The sequence below is a fragment of the Gastrolobium bilobum genome, unplaced genomic scaffold (assembly GCF_033153095.1).
Source record: "Gastrolobium bilobum isolate Gb01-03AN ecotype WA unplaced genomic scaffold, APGP_CSIRO_Gbil_v1 utg73943, whole genome shotgun sequence".
Classification (NCBI taxonomy): Eukaryota; Viridiplantae; Streptophyta; class Magnoliopsida; order Fabales; family Fabaceae; genus Gastrolobium; species Gastrolobium bilobum.
Window position 1 is genome coordinate 12,766 of NW_026898579.1, and position 17,363 is coordinate 30,128.

The window sequence follows — 17,363 nt, forward strand, 5'->3', positions numbered from 1 at the left end:
ATATTAATTATTTTTATTTCATACTTTCTTTAATTCTTTTCTATCTCAAGTATAAATATATGCTAATATTTAATTAAACATTCTTTAGGAACTTATTTTTGTCTCCATATATAGATAACATTTATCATAAATAAAGATTTTTTTCTATATTTTTTTTAGGGAGTGTTAAGATAAAAAAAATTCGATATTGCAAAAGCTTAAAAATAAATAAAATACTCTACCGAATAGTAAAAAAAAAAAAAAAACTGACCTAGCGGGCCGACCAGCCACCAACCCGTTTTGACCCACAACCCGACGGGGCGGGTTAAGGCGGGTTGGGATACGTAACACAACCTGCCCCGTTTTTGCAGGTTGACCCGTCGGGTTCAACCCATATTGCCATCTCTAGTGGTGATACCAATACCTGTAATTTTGACTGAACTTTTGTTCTGGCTAATAAAAGTTTATGAAAAATATTAGTCTCATTTTATATGATGTAGTTATCTCATGTTCTCTCACTTCGAAAATCTTACCTTTTTTTTTTTTGCCTTTTAATAATGGATCTCACTTGGTTTCTCTCTATAACATGAGATAATTACTCTCATATAAAATAAGAGTAGTATTTCCCAAAATTTATTGTGTTTGATAGATTAAATATTATTTAGCTCATGTAATTTGTAAAGATACATTCTATATCAATTTAATCTTTGAAACATTTGTAATGTCAAAATAAAAGGACCTTGAGTCTCGGTTCGATTTTCATCAATAATACCATCTTGGGAAGGTGTTTTAAACTTTAATTTTTGACACATCCTGAATTCTGAATTAATCCTATAGGCGGCTTAAAGAGTCGAATCAATGGGAATACCGAGAGGGTTTGATTTGCCTCAAAGAAGTAATTAGGGTCGGTTTAAAAAATAAATAACTAAACTTTTCAAAATTTAATGTGATATTATATTTTTCCGTTAAGTTGTATAACGTTAATTTAAATTAGTTAATATTAAATTAAGTGTTTTAAATTTTTGTATTGTTCTTAATATTTAAAGTTCTATTTTTAAAAGACTAAAATAGTGAATTAAATATATTTAATAAAAAGAACAATTAAATATATTCCGCCGGCAGCTTTAATTTTATAAAAAAACAAGTATTCAGGATACAAAAAAAAAAAAAAAAAAAAAAACACGTATTCAATTAACTAAGAAAATGCTTCAAAAATTTAACTACAAAGTCGGGTTAATTTCAATTCTATAAAAAAAAATTCTCATAATATCCTCATATGATGAGTAAGAGATTAATTTCTTAAACTAAAGTCATGTGACGAATTGGTGAAAACTCTTCCTCACAGTTATTTTTTCATACATATATATTCATTACAAGAAGTAATTAAAATCCTTTTCATTTAAAGTATCATATATTGATAATTTGATTTATGCTTCCAAGAAAAGTTTTTCATTTTAAAAAAAAAAATACACAGAGAACAATGCATGTTGGTTCTTAATTAGAAGATGTTGGAAGAGAGGTATACCTCATTCATGTTGACTTATCTCATTTCCTACTTAAAAGAATTGGTGGATCAAATCCAGTGGTTAAGTAAACATTACTTTTGGGGCTAACTTTACAATCGTTGTGCGCAAATAAAAAAAAAAAGCTTAGAGCAAATATATAGGGGGGAAAAATAAAAACCCTAAAGTATCTGGCTCTTTTTTTTGTAAAGAAGTTTGAGATACACAACTCTCAAATGGTGAGAGTGCTCAAGACCTTATAAAGACCACATTAGTTGTCCACACAATCAATGTGAGACTATGTATCTCAACATTTTTTGTTGGATAGGTGCAATCATCTTTTGGAAAGGAAAATATCATGCTCTTTATAAAGAGGCATGCACCCACAAACGAAAATCATAGAACAACCAAATCTATAGCCATCTCAAATATATCTAATGGCCAATATGTTTGCCTATGCACAAATAATTGCAGCATTCCTTTGTTTTCTCTACATCTTCCATCGTAGAAGATGTTGCAAATACCCCTTATTCATAGACTGGCCTTTCCTTGGTATGTTACCACAACTCCTATGTAACTTGTCGCAAATCCACGATTTTGTAACCAATTTGTTGAAACGAAAAGGTAGCACTGGTGAGTTCACAGGACCTTGGTTCACAAAAATGAACTATATGCTCACTTGTGACCCCATCAACGTGCACCACATTCTCATCAAGAATTTTGACAGCTATGTTAAAGGGTCAGAGTTTCGTGAGATTTTTGAACCTTTGGGACATGGGATATTCACTGCTGATTCAGATACATGGAGATACAGCAGGTCTTTGTTCCATTCTTTGCTTAAACAAAGAAACTTTGACGTGTTTCTGGTGAATACCATTCAGAAGAAGGTTGAGAGAAGTTTGCTTCCAATATTGAATCATGTTCAAAAACAAGGGATTGTGGTGGATCTCCAAGATGTGTTCAAACGTTTCACATTTGATAACATATGCTCCTTGGTTCTAAGACATGATCCTAATTGTCTTTCCATTGATTTCCCAGAAGTTGAATGTGAGAAGGCTTTTACAGAAGCAGAAGAGTGTATATTCTACAGACACACAGTGCCAAAAAGTGTTTGGAAGTTGCAGAACTGGCTTCAAATTGGTCCAGAGAAGAAGCTCACAGAAGCATGCAAAACATTTGATGAATTCATTTATGCATGTATAGTATCTAAGCGAGAAGAGTTAAGCAAGTACAATAAAAATGAAATGGCTGATCAGTCTCACGTTGACTTTCTAACAGGTATGATGAAAGAAGAGAAAGGACAATTACATGATGACAAGTTTCTAAGAGATGAATCAATCGGTCTTTTCCTAGCAGGGAGAGGTGCCACAGCTTCAGCACTCACTTGGTTCTTCTGGCTTGTTGCTACACACCCCTTAGTGGAAGCCAAGATTCTTGAAGAGATTAAAGAAAATTTTGGTGACAAAGGAGAGAATAAGCAAGGAATTTTTGGCGTGGAAGAGGTGAAAAAGCTAGTTTATCTGCATGGTGCTTTATGCGAAGCTCTGAGGCTTTTCCCTCCCTTTCCTTTTGAGCGCAAGAAAGCAGTTAATGCTGATACACTTCCAAGTGGTCACATTATTAATCCTAAAACTATAATATTATTTCATTTGTATACAATGGGGAGACTTGAAGAAATATGGGGAAAAGATTGCTTGGAATTCAAGCCAGAGAGATGGATCTCTGACAGAGGAGGCATTGTTTATGTACCATCTTACAAATTCATCAGTTTTAATGCAGGACCAAGGATTTGCTTGGGAAAAGACATGTCCTTCATTCAAATGAAGATTGTGGCAACTGCTATTTTGTGCAATTATCATATCCATGTGATGGAAGGTCATGTTGCTACCCCGAGCCTTTCCATTGTGCTTCTTATGAAGCATGGTTTGAAGGTTAAGATTACAAAAAGAGAAATTTGATGAAAGAATTTCAATTTCAAATGTAATAAGGATGTGTGGAAACCATTGTGTCATGATTTTGTGTGTAGCAAATAACTTAATTATGCACAATAAGAAGCTGGAACTTCATTGTAACTTTTAATAGAATGTTTTATTGAGCATGTTTTTTTAACTTTTTGAATGTATGGATACTTTTTGTCACTTATTATCTTTAAATTTAGTTATTAGCTTATTTGTACCTCAACTCTTTGTCATAATCAGAGAAATATTGGCCTTCATGTCCCAATCTTAATTCCAAAGTTCAATTGATATATAGGACAATTATTTTATTATAACAGCTAACAATGAAAGGGCTGTCTCCAAGTTGTCCAAAAACTAAGGAGCAAATAGTACCATTCCTAACTTTGTAAACGACTCCGTGTCATTTCACCTTCCCACGTTACAAAATTGAAGTATTCATTTGATTTTGTAACTTTCGCATATCCTTGTCATAGAGAGATATATATAATATAAAATAATATTAAGTGAGAGATATTATAATATAAAATAGTATTCATTCGAGAGCTGTTGATTTGATTTTTTATCAAATCATTAAAAATGTGGTTGTATAGGAAAATAAGTTATAAGGATAACTTTTATATATATATGGAAAATATTACTCTCCTTTTACATAAGATAACTTCTCTCCTATTTTCTCACTTTGATTTTCACACCTCACCTTTTTCTTTTTCTTTTTTCTCTTTTCTTGTAATGGTGGAACCCATCTATTTTCTCTCTACAACATAAGATAACTATCTTATGTAAAAGGAGAATAATAAAACCCTATATATATATATATATATATATATATATATATATAGTGGCAGACACAAAATGATACGACGGGGTGAGAAAATTTATATTACTATTATGAAAAAGCAATGCCAGATTTGATTGGATAATCACATTAAGAATACAAAAATACTTGCTAAGAAGAACCTAACCTAATAAAATTACATAATTTTTTGCCATTTTTTATTGGAATGTCAATTTTTTGCTTTCGGTGACAGTTGTCCAATACATGCACCCTCTATTTTAATGAGGAACTAGCCTTAAGGCCCTATATTTTATTTGTAAGATCAATTTTTTATTGTTTACCTTCACTCCTTCTGGTGTTTTAATTGGACTTTCTTTGATTTCTTCGAAATCTTATTTTCTCACTAGCTGTTATTTAGCAGAAGACATAATAAATTAATTAATGTGTTGGTTATTTTTAGCATTTGGTCCCAACTAATAATTGATAACTATTACTAACATTTTTTTTGCGAACAAAAACAAAACTTAAATACTCTTCTCCTGAGTGCTTACATGACAATTTGTACAAATTTTTAATAATTGTAAAAAGAAAATTAGATAATCAATCAATATAAAATCAAATTCTAGACAAATTTGGCAAGTAGAGTGAAATATGCATTACTAACTTAACTCTTTTTGTATACAACGGAAAAGCCAGTTTTTCATTGATTAGGGATGGTAGCAGACCAAGAACAAAACCTGCCGTATATGCTGGCAGATTGAATCTGGTAAATAATAGTTATCTCTAATTGAGTGCAAAGAACAGGTGGAACATTTTCTTATGAATAACATAACTTGTTTTATACTTTTTAAAAGCACTTTAAAAATTTTATTTGTATAGAGCATGTTGCATATCACATAGTATACCATATTTTCATGTTTTAGAGGGGGTGGGGCTCATCTTAGCCCCCTATGTAGGTCCGCCCCTATATATATATATATATATATATATATATATATATATATATATATATAGGATCGGGATCATTTTACACTAGTGTAAGTTATACTCTCAACCTTGTCCATTGATCTCACTTATATCTAAGGACTCTAATTTTTTAGTAATGTGAGCCATTGGATACAAGTGGATCAATGGTCAAGATTGAGTGTAAGACTTCTAACTCTTACACCGGTATAAGAATATCCTGCCTCATATATATATATATTATTTGTTTTTGTTTTTTCTTTTTATTGACAGCGTGCAAAATATTCTATTTTAGAAAACAGAAAAGAATATAACAGCGTTTCCTCTTAGCCCAATCTATGTATTTAGATGCCTTTTTCAGTACTATAGTGAAGATTCTACACATTAAATTCTCTTTATTTTATATTTGTCTTTCTAGTCTTTAGATGGTTGGCATATGGCAAAGTTTTAAAGGGGGTTCGCGTGCCACTTTTGTAATATTTATTTTTCATTATTGATTGAAATCTTACGTATGTCCCGCTAATATAGAGTGGGTTCAGATTATTTATAAAGAATAAAAAAGAGAGCAAAATAAAGAACTAATATTTGTCATCCTCAAAATCATAAGGACAAAGCAACACTCAATAGTAGTTGGTAAAAGTATTTATCTAACATTTGTGAGCAATTTTATTTTTTGGTAATATGTGAGCAATTAATTATGTACCCAATATCAAATATGGATACAACATTATTTTTTGAATTATATAATATAAAAAGGTTCAATTCCCATTAAATATATATTTAGGGAAGGGCGAGAAGCTTTATATTGTGATCACATCAAGTATATCGTTTCAAATAATAAAGTGTGAGTAAGATATCGTTCCCATAAGGATTAATTGCACCAAGTACTATTCTCACTATTCCTTCTAATTTGAACAGATCAATTGATGTTATCAAAAAAAAAAAAAAAAAAAAAAAAAACAGATCAATTGATGTAGAGAATAGTAATTTTTAATTAAAATAAAAAATAAAGACAAATGTAATTAAAATAAAACTCAGACAAGAAAGCAAAGAATTAAAACTTGAATTAAGAATTCAATAACGGAAGCTGTAGCTAGGAATTATTTCACTTTCAATCCTCCTATAAGTAGTTTAAATTAATTTCAATAATAATTCATCTCACTTATCTCAAACAATTCATCTTCTAAAAATAATTAGTTAAATCTTAATGTCTTAGTGACTTACACCCTTTAACCCGGTTAGAATCCTAATGCCTTAGTGATCCCTTTTAGATTAAGCATTAAGTGTGATTAAGTTTACAACCCAAGCAAACCTATGTCTAGATCATGCAAGAATTGATATTTTACCTCCGTCAGGGTTAAAACCTCAATATGTCTATTATGAGTCATAGCCCTCAAATCCCTATAGGTGATCAATTCATACAAGGATATAGAAATTTCATTCAAAGTAAAACACAAATAACTAAAATAATTTATTAAAGAAACTAAATTAAACCACAATTAGGATTCACGTCGGGTCCATAATCCTAACTGCAAAAGAAAACTAGTCAGACATAACTGGCTTAAACAAAATAAAGAATGAAAAGAAAATATAAGAAGTCAAGAAGAAGAATAATAATAAGAACAATCAATGTTGCTCAATCTCCTTTAATTTCTCTCTCTCTGAAATCTCCAACTCTGGTATCAGATGTTCTCCTTATCTCCCTAAATGTGCTAGCTTCCTTTGTATTTGCAAGAATTGCCTTTTTATAGTGATGGAACTATATCTTTTAATTTTCCATAATATCTTCAATGGAATCTCTAATCATATCTTTAATCAAATCCTTAAGATCTTTCCTTTTATATTTAATCGAAAAACTTTGTTATAAAAAAAAAACAAAAACTTTCCTTAACATATTCAAAGGAAGATTCAATAAGATCTTCAATGATTCAAAAATCCAAAGCAAATCCACTTGAGCTCACCAATTTATCTCTTTATTGAGCTGGAAATTACTACAAAATATAAGAATTTTTATGAGAATATTACTGAAAATAAAATAACAATTTAATTATAATTCTCATAATTTTTAATTATTTTTAAATCCAGTTCATGCTTATATTAACCCTTAATATATAATAAATTGGAGACTCATCAAATAATTCCTAGATTTAGACATTTTTGTCCTCAGTAATAAAGTAGAATAAACACTATGAAGCAGGAACGTAACCTTGTAATAAAAGACACATAAAATTCAAGTATAAAATTGCATCAAACAAATAATTTAGAGAGAAGCTCATGAAAGTACTATGCTAAGTATGAATGATTTCAATGTTGAGAATTTCAAACAAGACTTTTCAGTTTCAAAAAAGACATTAGAATCTAACTTGAATACTCCTCACTAAGATAAATAATACACTCATCACTCAAGTTTTTGGGGTATAATCGCCCAATCCATCAGCGTAGTAGCACTACCATAGGCTTGATCTTATTCTCAAGCTCTTAAAGATGAGAAACATAGATAACATGCATAACTGATCAAAAGGTCTTTGCAGGGTTATAACTTGGCCTGGTTTGGGGTAGGAATATTTGGGACGTAGTTAAGTTATTGTTGAGATTGAAACACATATATTACTTCAAGGTTTGTTCATAACTCAGACAATATTTTGAACTGCTTTTCTTCTTTTCAGTTCAAGATTTTTCATTCCTTTTTCACCACTTTTCTGTACTTTTCCATTGCTGCACGTATTTTCTTCATTTTCTTTCTTTCCTTTGAACACAACTTTTTCCTTTACAATCACTTAACTTCTATAAGAACTTTACCTTGAACTTTACAAATCAGTGTTCAAATATCATTCAAGGGTGAGTCAACAGAAATATAGGCTAAGTAATTTATAGGAAAATTTATCAAGAAAAATTAGTCTAAGGCTCAAAGAGGGCTAGCAATGGAAAACTTTTCAGGGTGGCTATTTGGCCAAGTGGTTAACAATAACAAAAATTTCCTTTATCATTTCAATTCATGCAAGCATCATGTAACACCCCGTGTATACCCGGTAATGTTATCATACTATCGTATTAAGCAGCGCTTAATTCAAAATACGGAATATCTTTTTTTTTCCAATTATGATGTCATCATACTTAGCCAAGTTGATTACTTAATCAATATCATAAAATATCGCCTGTACGTAAATTGCAATAAGACATCTACTGAAATACCTCAATATATAAATATAAAGTGAGTATCTAAGTCACGGCATTACATCACGTAATCCGGACAATATCCTGATACATTAATACAACTCTAATACAAACAGGACATAACAAGTCTACGTGGCATGGACAATCCCCATGCTCATAAAATCAACAGCATAGACGGCCAAGTCTCAACATAAATAACCCAAAGTCATAAAGAAGCTAAAAGCATAAAAATAGAAAGCATATCCAGCATCCAACATGTCAGCATATAATATCATCAATATCAAACTCAGCTCCGGCCTCCTGCCGCATGGCGCCTCAACCCCCACATTACCTGATTCTGAAATAAGCATTCTCCAAACGTGGGGTGAGATCTGTAAACTAGAAATCTCAGTAAGACAAGGGGTCCTCAAGGATCTTCCACCCCAAGCTCACTTACATGTGCAATATAAGTTCTAAAAGCATTTATATCAATATCAGTTCTAAAACTATGCAGTGCAACAGATATTTATGCCATGTGCGTTTATCACTATTCTACTGGCCAGAGAAATACAGAAATATGTCTATCACCTACATGTAGTACAAGGAACACCGCTTGCACCTCACTCACAACCTCACCATATTGTATGTACCACATACTCAGGCTTACCGTATAGGTGGAACACCACATGCATATCATAAAGGCACTAGCATATAACAGCTCAACAGCATTTCCAAAACAGCAAAAGCATGTAACACAATATGCATATAACCATACCCCCATGGGACATGGTGGAACCACAACATGGCTAAACCGAGGACACAAAAGCTTACCTTGCAAACTCACTATCCAATGCCAAGAGTCCACACAGCTCAAGTCCAACACACAGCAGATCACAATCTGATATGGACCAACAAGTATATCAACATACATAGCTCAAAAGCATTAACATAAAGACTACGTTATCCTTTTACGATTTACGTCTTAAGGCTTCCAACAAAGCCACAGGCCCTTAAATCACATGATTCCGACTTAGTTCAATTAAAACAGAAGTTCAACTTCATCAATCTAGGGTCCACAAACGCCCAATAGCCTACTGAACACACAACACAGCTACTGTTCTATGAAATCCCAGAATATCCGGAACATATCTGGATATCCAATATTCGGATATCTCTCTGGCAATATCCGGATATCCATATCCGCATATCAATATCCACATATTTCTCGGGAAAATATCCGGATATTTCGCGACAGAATGCAGTTTCTGCATTTCGCAAAGATATCCTTCAAAGGTTGGGTTTTTACTAATTTAAGACACTTAAGCATGCATTTCTAAGTGTGTTAAGCATTTCCCAACATTAAGTTATCATCTTTTAACCTTTACATGCACCAAGGTTCCATTTTTAACCATTAAACTCAAGCACAAGGGTGGGGAAGCTTACCAACTACTCAAACTCAGCAAGAATGTGCTCTTGGAGCTCACACTACAGCTCCAAGGTACTGACTTGTTCAGAACACGAAAATGAACTCAAAAGTGGTTTCTTTGCACTCAAAGATCACACATTGGTGCACCAAGTGCCATTGCAAAGGCTCCAACAACTCCACCAACCAATTCAGCACTCAAGGTTCCTCAAGACAGTCCCCAAACTCAGAAATGACCGCCCTTTTTACTCACCAAGCTCACTCTCACTCCCACCAAGTGTTTAGATGATGAAAAAGAGAAGAAAAGGTGAAGTCTTGACACAAAATCAAGCAAGAATGACCAAGGAATGAAGGTGGAAGCATGGAGAGCTCACGCACCAGCAAGGAGTCACGTAGGAGGCTGATATCCACCTAGGGTTTTGTGCAAAATGCACTTATATAGCAACTTTAAAATAAAACACACAGTATTAACTTTAATTTCTATGCTTAGCATTTTAATCCCAAACTCAGGATTCTTAACCTACTCAATTTTACAAGAATTATCATATTTTTATTATATTTTTCGGAGCACCTTTCCGGTACGCGCTTTTCATAGCCAGTATCAGTTTCTGGCACCAATTTTCATTATTTTGACTTGAAACTCGTTTTACAAGTCCCACATATTATTCTACTAATTATCATGCACTTATTATAGTTTTCCGGGATACTTTTTCGGTACGCATTTATACCGACTAGCAGAACCGGTATCTGCACTTTTCTTCCGAAAAGCGACTTTCAACATTCTTAATCACTTATCATAATTATTAAAGCCTCTTAATAATTATTAGGGTCAATTATGGAATCATTTCCTAATTTAACATAATTAATTACTTAATTTCCTTAATTAACGGTGCGGGTTCTTACATTCACCCCACCTTTTTAGGATTTTGTCCTCAAAATCAGAAAACATACCTGTCTCGAAACTCGGGGTACTGCCGAAAAAGTTCGTCCTCACGCTCCCAAGTACACTCCTCAGGAGTTCTTCCGATCCATTGCACTTTGACCATCGGAATGGTCTTGCTCCTCAGCTACTTCTCGTCACGATCGAGAATCTTGAGTGGTCCGACAGATCTACTATGTACTTCCGAAGCTGAGACACGTGAAACACGTCGTGGATGTTGGCCAAGTTCGGAGGCAAGGCAAGCCGGTAGGCAACAGGTCCTACTCTACCAAGAATCTGGTATGGCCCAATATATCGCGGGCTCAGCTTCCTCACTCCGAGTTCCCGTCCAACACCGGTGACAGGTGGAATAGGACCCTAGATTGATGAAGTTGAACTTCTGTTTTAATTGAACTAAGTCAGAATCAAGTGGTTAAGGGCTTTTGGCTTTTTGTGAAGCCTTAAGACATAAATCGTAAAAGGAAAAACGTAGTCTTTATGTTTATGCTTTTAAGCTTTGTTGTTGATATGCTTGCTGGTCCTAATCAGATTGTGATCTGCTGTGTATTGGACTTGAGCTGTGTGGACTATTGGCATTGGATAGTGAGCTTGCAAGGGAAGCTTTCGTGTCCTCAGTTTAGCCATGTTGTGGTTCCACCATGTCCCATGGGGGTATGGTTATATGCATGCTGTGTTACATGCTTTTGATGTTTTGGAAATTCTATTGAGCTGTTATATGCTAGTGCCTTTATGATATGCATGTGGTGTTCCACCTATACGGTAAGCCTGAGTATGTAGTACATACAATAACCTTGATTGTAACACCCCCTGTATACCCGGTATGTTAACATATCATCGTATTAAGCTGCGCTTAATTAAAAATGCGGAATATCTTTTTCTTTTCAATTATGACGTCATTATACTTAGCCAAGTTGATTACTTAATCAATTTCATAAAATATCTCCTGTATGTAAATTACAAAAAGACATCTAACTAGAATATCTCATAATATAGATAAAATGAGTATCTATGTCACGGATCTACTACACATAGTCCGGACGATATCCTGATACATTAATACAGCTCCAAATAAAACAAGACATAATCAAGTCTACGTGGCATGGACAATCCCCATGCTCACTGTAATGTCCCACATCGGTTGGAGAGGGGAACGAAGCATGCCTTATAAGGGTGTGGATACCTCTTCTAGTGTGAGGCCTTTTGTGGGGTGTCCCAAGAAACAAAACCGTGAGCTCGACGGTACTTGTGCGCGGGGCAAAGCGGACAATATCATGCTACAGGGTTTGGGGCTGTTACATTTTATGGTATCAGAGCCTGGCCCTGGACCGGTATGTACAGCGGGGACGCTGTATTCCCAATGGGGGAGGATGTAATGTCCCACATCGGTTGGAGAGGGGAACAAAGCATGCCTTATAAGGGTGTGGATACCTCTTCTAGTGTGAGGCCTTTTGTGGGGTGTCCCAAGAAACAAAACCGTGAGCTCGACGGTGCTTGTGCGCGGGGCAAAGCGGACAATATCTTGCTACAGGGTTTGGGGCTGTTACACTCACCAAATCAACAGCATAACCAACAAAGTCTCAACAGAGAAATCCCTAAACTGAATCTAAAAGCATAAGACAGTAAATAGGATCCAACATCCAATCATAACAGCATATCAGCATAAGCAGCATAAACATGCAATATCTATCAGCTAAGCTTAGACCTCCTGCCACTAGAGGTCTCAACCCCCGTATTACCTAAACCTGGAATAAGCATTCCCCAAACATGGGGTGAGATCTCTAAACCAGAAATCCTAGTAAGAAAAGGGGTCCTCAAGGATCTTCCACCCCAAGCTCACTTACATGTGCAATATAAGTTCTAAAAGCAGTAACTCAGTATAAGTTCCAAAACTCAATGCAGTGCAACAGATATTCATGCCATGTGTGTCAATACTATTCTACTGGCTAGAGAAATGCAGGAATACGTCTATTACCTACAGATAGTACAAGGAACACCACTTGCACCTCACCCACAGCCTCACCATATTGTATGTACTACATACTCAGGCTTATCGTATAGGTGGAACACCACATGCATATCATAAAGGCACTAGCATATAACAGCTCAACAGCATTCCCAAAACATCAAAAGCATGTAACACAGCATGCATATAACCATACCCCCATGGGACATGGTGGAACCACAACATGGCTAAACCGAGGACACGAAAGCTTGCAAGCTCACTATCCAATGCCAAGAGTCCATACAACTCAAGTCCAACACACAGCAGATCACAATCTGATTAGGACCAGCAAGCATATCAACACTCATAGCTCATAAGCATAAACATAAAGACTATGTTTTCCTCTTACTATTTATGTCTTAAGGCTTCACACAAAGCCATAAGCCCTTAATCACTTGATTCTGACTTAGTCCAATTATTACAGAAGTTCAACTTCATCAATCTAGGGTCCACAAACCCCCCAATAGCCCATTGCATAAACAGTGCAGCTATTGTTTTTCGAAATTCCAGAATATCTGGATATTTGTCGGGGGCATATCCGGATATCCAGATCCTCATATCTGGATATCAATATCCGGATACCATATCCGGATATTTCGCGACAGAATGCAGTTTCTGCATTTCGCGAAGATATCCTTCAAGGTACCATTTTTACCGATTACAGAAGCCTAAACATGCATTTATAGGTGTGTTTAACCTTACCCACCTTTAAGTTGTCAACTTAGCTCATTACATGTATCAAGGTTCCATTTTTAAGTATAAAACTCAAGCACAAGGGAGGTGATCATACCACAAGCTCAAAACAGAGCAAAGAGGTGCCCTTGGAGCTCACTCTTCAGCTCATACACTCTGACTTGCAAAGGGAAACGAAAATGCCACAAAACTTGGCTCTTTCTTCATAAAGGAAGCTCCATGAAGCTTCACAAGTTAAGAAGATGGCTCTCACCATAACCACCAACAAGTCAGCACCCCAAACCCCAAAAAAAAGCACCCTCAACTCAGAAAAGGAGACACGTAACACTCTCTCTAGCCATTGCACACCAACACAAGGAGTTTTAGAGGAAGAACCAAGAAGAAATGAGGTCTCTTGGCTCCAATGGAGAAGGGAGGATGAAGGTGACAAGGTGGCTTCCCAAACTTCAGAAAATCTCACATAGAGAAACTGAGCATGCCTAGGGTTATGTGCCATAAGTTGAATATATAGGCGATTTAAGTCACTAACACACAATATTAACTTTAATTGCTATGCTTAACATTTTAATCCCAAACTTTGGATTCTTAACCTACTCAAATTTTCAAGAATTATCATATTTTTCTTATATTTTTCGGAGCACCTTTTCGGTACGCGCTTTTCATAGCCAATATCAGTTTCTGGCACCAGTTCTCATTATTTTAACTTGAAACTCGTTTTACAAGTCCTATATATTATTCTAGGAATTATCATGCACTTATTATAATTTTCCGGGATACTTTTTCGGTGCGCATTTATACTAACTAGCAGAACCGGTATCTGCATTTTTCTTCCGAAAAGCGACTTTCAACATTCTTAACCACTTTCTATAATTATTTAAGCCTCATAATAATTATTAGGGTCAATTATGGAATCATTCTTAATTCTCATATTTAATTAATTAATTTCCTTAATTAACGGTGCGGGTTCTTACATTCATCCCACCTTTTTAGGATTTTGTCCTCAAAATAAGAATCATACCTGTCTCGAAACTCGGGGTACTGCCGGAGAAGCTCGTCCTCACGCTCCCAAGTACACTCCTCAGGAGTTCTTTCGGTCCACTGCACTTTGACCATCAGAATGATCTTGCTCCTCAGCTGCTTCTCGCCACGATCGAGAATTCTGAGTGGTCCGACGGGAGTCTTTAGGTTCTCCCGAACCTCCACATCATCAGGTTGCACCACGTGCGAAGGATCTGTTATTTACTCCGAAGCTGAGACACGTGAAACACGTCGTGGATGTTGGCCAAGTTCGGAGGCAAGGCAAGCCGGTAGGCAACAGGTCCTACTCTACTAAGAATCCGGTATGGCCCAAGAACACTCCTTTCTCTGTTTTAAGCTTTGGGGTGAGTTACCCAACCTTGATCATGAGTTTTAATGGTTTAAAGGTGATGTCTTTGCATGTTAATGGGTTAAACAAGTAACCAACTGGTATGTGGACCTAAAACACATTTAAAATGCATGCTTTGACATTTTAAAGTGTTAAAAATGGTACCTTGGAGGGATATCTTCGCGAATGCAGAAGCTGCTGTCTGTCGCGAAATATCCGGATATGTATATCCGGATATGGTATCCGCATATTGATATCCGGATATGGGGATCTGGATATCCGGATATTGATATCCGGATATACCCCCGATGAATATCCGGATATTCTGGGATTTCGAAGAACAGTAGCTGCACTGTTCATACAGTAGGCTATTGGAGATTTGTGGACCCTAGATTGATGAAGTTAAACTTCTGTAATAATTGAACTAAGTCAGAAATAAGTGATTAAGGGCTTGTGGCTTTGTGTGAAGCCTTAAGACGTAAAACATAAAGTAAAGGTGTTGTATTTATATTGTATGCTTGTAGAGTATGAGTATTGATATACTATTGGTCCATAACAGATTGTGATTGTACTGTGTGTGGACCTTGAGCTTGGTTGGATTCTTGGTTTGGATGGCTAGTTTACAAGGTAAGCTTTCGTGTCCTCGGATTAGTCTGTTGTTTGTTCCACCGACCTCCATGGGAGGGTGGTTTATATGCATGGTATGCTTTTATGAAAGATGAAATATGCATTGATATATGCCTGAGATGTATTAAATTTAATTGTTGACTACTTGCACAATCAGACAGCGACTCTGGTGTGTAAGACATGTAGTGTATGAAAGTGATGTTGTCACTTACACGATCAGACAGCGACTCTGGTGTGTAAGGCATAAGACTGCAACTCTTATGTTTAGATGGGTCGCAGACGTGCATAATCCCTATCCTGTTCCCTGGCCAGTCGAACCGCATTTACATACATCACATGATTACTGAGTTAAATGTTTAGCTCGTTGAGCAAGAGATTATACTGTCATGATATAAATGCCTTAACATGAACATGCATTGAATTTACTGCTTTTGAACTTATATTATACTTGTAAGTGAGCTTGGGGCGGAAGAGTCCTTGAGGACCCCTTGTCTTACTGACATTTCTTTTTAGAGATCTCACCCCACGTTTGGGGCACACATTTCAGGTTCAGGTAATGCGGGGGTTGAGACCTCTAGCGGCAGGAGGCCGGAGCTGAGTTAGATGTCTGCTGTTATGATTATATGCTGGATGTTGTTATGTCATCTTTACGATTATGTTGTTATTGTTGAGACTGTTGTTGGGCCTTGTTGCCTTATTTGGTGAGCATGGGGATTGTCCATGCCACATTGGATTATGTTGTTGATTAGATTTGAGTTGTATAAACTATTAGGGCTGTCCGGCTTACGTGTAGTAGTGTTGTGACTAGAGACTCAGTTAATGATCTTAATTATGTAATGAGGTTATTTCAGTATAGATGTTTGTCTTTTGCATTTACATACAGGCAATGTTTTGGAAATGAATTAAGTAATTCAACTTGGTAAGAATAATGACGTCATAAATGAAAAGAAAAAGAATATTCTGCATTTTTAATTAAGCGTGGCTTAATACGATGACATGTTAACAAACCGGATTAACACGGGGTGTTACATCAAGCGCCCAGTAGCGCGCTTGAGCGCCCAAATACGAACCCAATCAACCCAAGATTTGATTTGCTAATTGATACAGATTTGTAATATTCTGAATAAAAGCGGAAACAAATCAATCTTGATTTATTAATGGATAAAGATTCATGGGAAGATTGGATGGAGAATTAAAAAAATATGGCTTCAATGGTTATAAATAGGGAGCTGGGGGTCAAGGAAAAAAAACCAATTAACCAATTCAGAGAATTACGCAGAGACTTGAGGGAGGAATCCTGTTGCAGAGCGTTGGAGCACTGGAGAACCAAGTCAACATCACACCAATGGAGGCTTGGGGTTCTTTTTTCTTTATTATTGCTTTTGAATTCAGTATGCTAGGCTAGATTTTTATGTAGTTAGGGGTAGATGGAACCCAATTGAATCTTTATGTTTATAAATTAAATTATCTCCGAATTATTTTCTTTTTATAATTGAATAAATTTATCTGTCTTTAATGCTTTCTATGAGTTTGTTCCTTATAGATTGATTTAGGGGAATTGTATGACAATAGGGATGTTGGTGCTTAAACCCTGACTTGGTAAATTTATCGCAATTCTTGTGATCTAGGGATAGACATAGGACAATTGTGCAATCTTTAAATTCTTGATCTTAATGCATGTTTTCTTGGGGAATAATCGGGGAACTAGAGTTCTTTCAAGATCACATAGATTTAAGGTAACAAGGAATTGAGCCCTACTTAACTTAGACATAATTGATTGGCATTATATTAAGAACAGATTCTAAGCAGTTTAATTCATAGCATATAGAGGAGATTGAGGGAAGTCGAAACCTTAACTACGCTTGTTTTAATTCTTTAATCAATCATCATCTTTTTCAATTGTTTTTTTTAATTCTGAATTTTTAAATTGCATGTTATTGTTTGTTTTTAATTTCAATTCTCTCAAATCCAATTCTTGATTG

The 17,363-nt window shown here is 35.4% G+C and overlaps 1 protein-coding gene across 1 annotated transcript; it reads left to right on the forward strand.

The window, feature by feature from the left end:
• Nucleotides 1-1,918: 1,918 nt before the first annotated feature.
• On the forward strand, nucleotides 1,919-3,439 carry LOC133317493 (alkane hydroxylase MAH1-like). Its single transcript, XM_061519357.1, has one exon. It carries the CDS (start codon nucleotides 1,919-1,921, stop codon nucleotides 3,437-3,439), a length of 1,521 nt encoding a protein of 506 aa, XP_061375341.1.
• The last annotated feature ends 13,924 nt before the right edge of the window (nucleotides 3,440-17,363 follow it).

What these genes read in the sequence shown, in the direction of transcription:
- LOC133317493 (XM_061519357.1), top strand. Translation starts at nt 1,919, where the DNA reads ATGGCCAATATGTTTGCCTATGCACAAATAATTGCAGCATTCCTTTGT.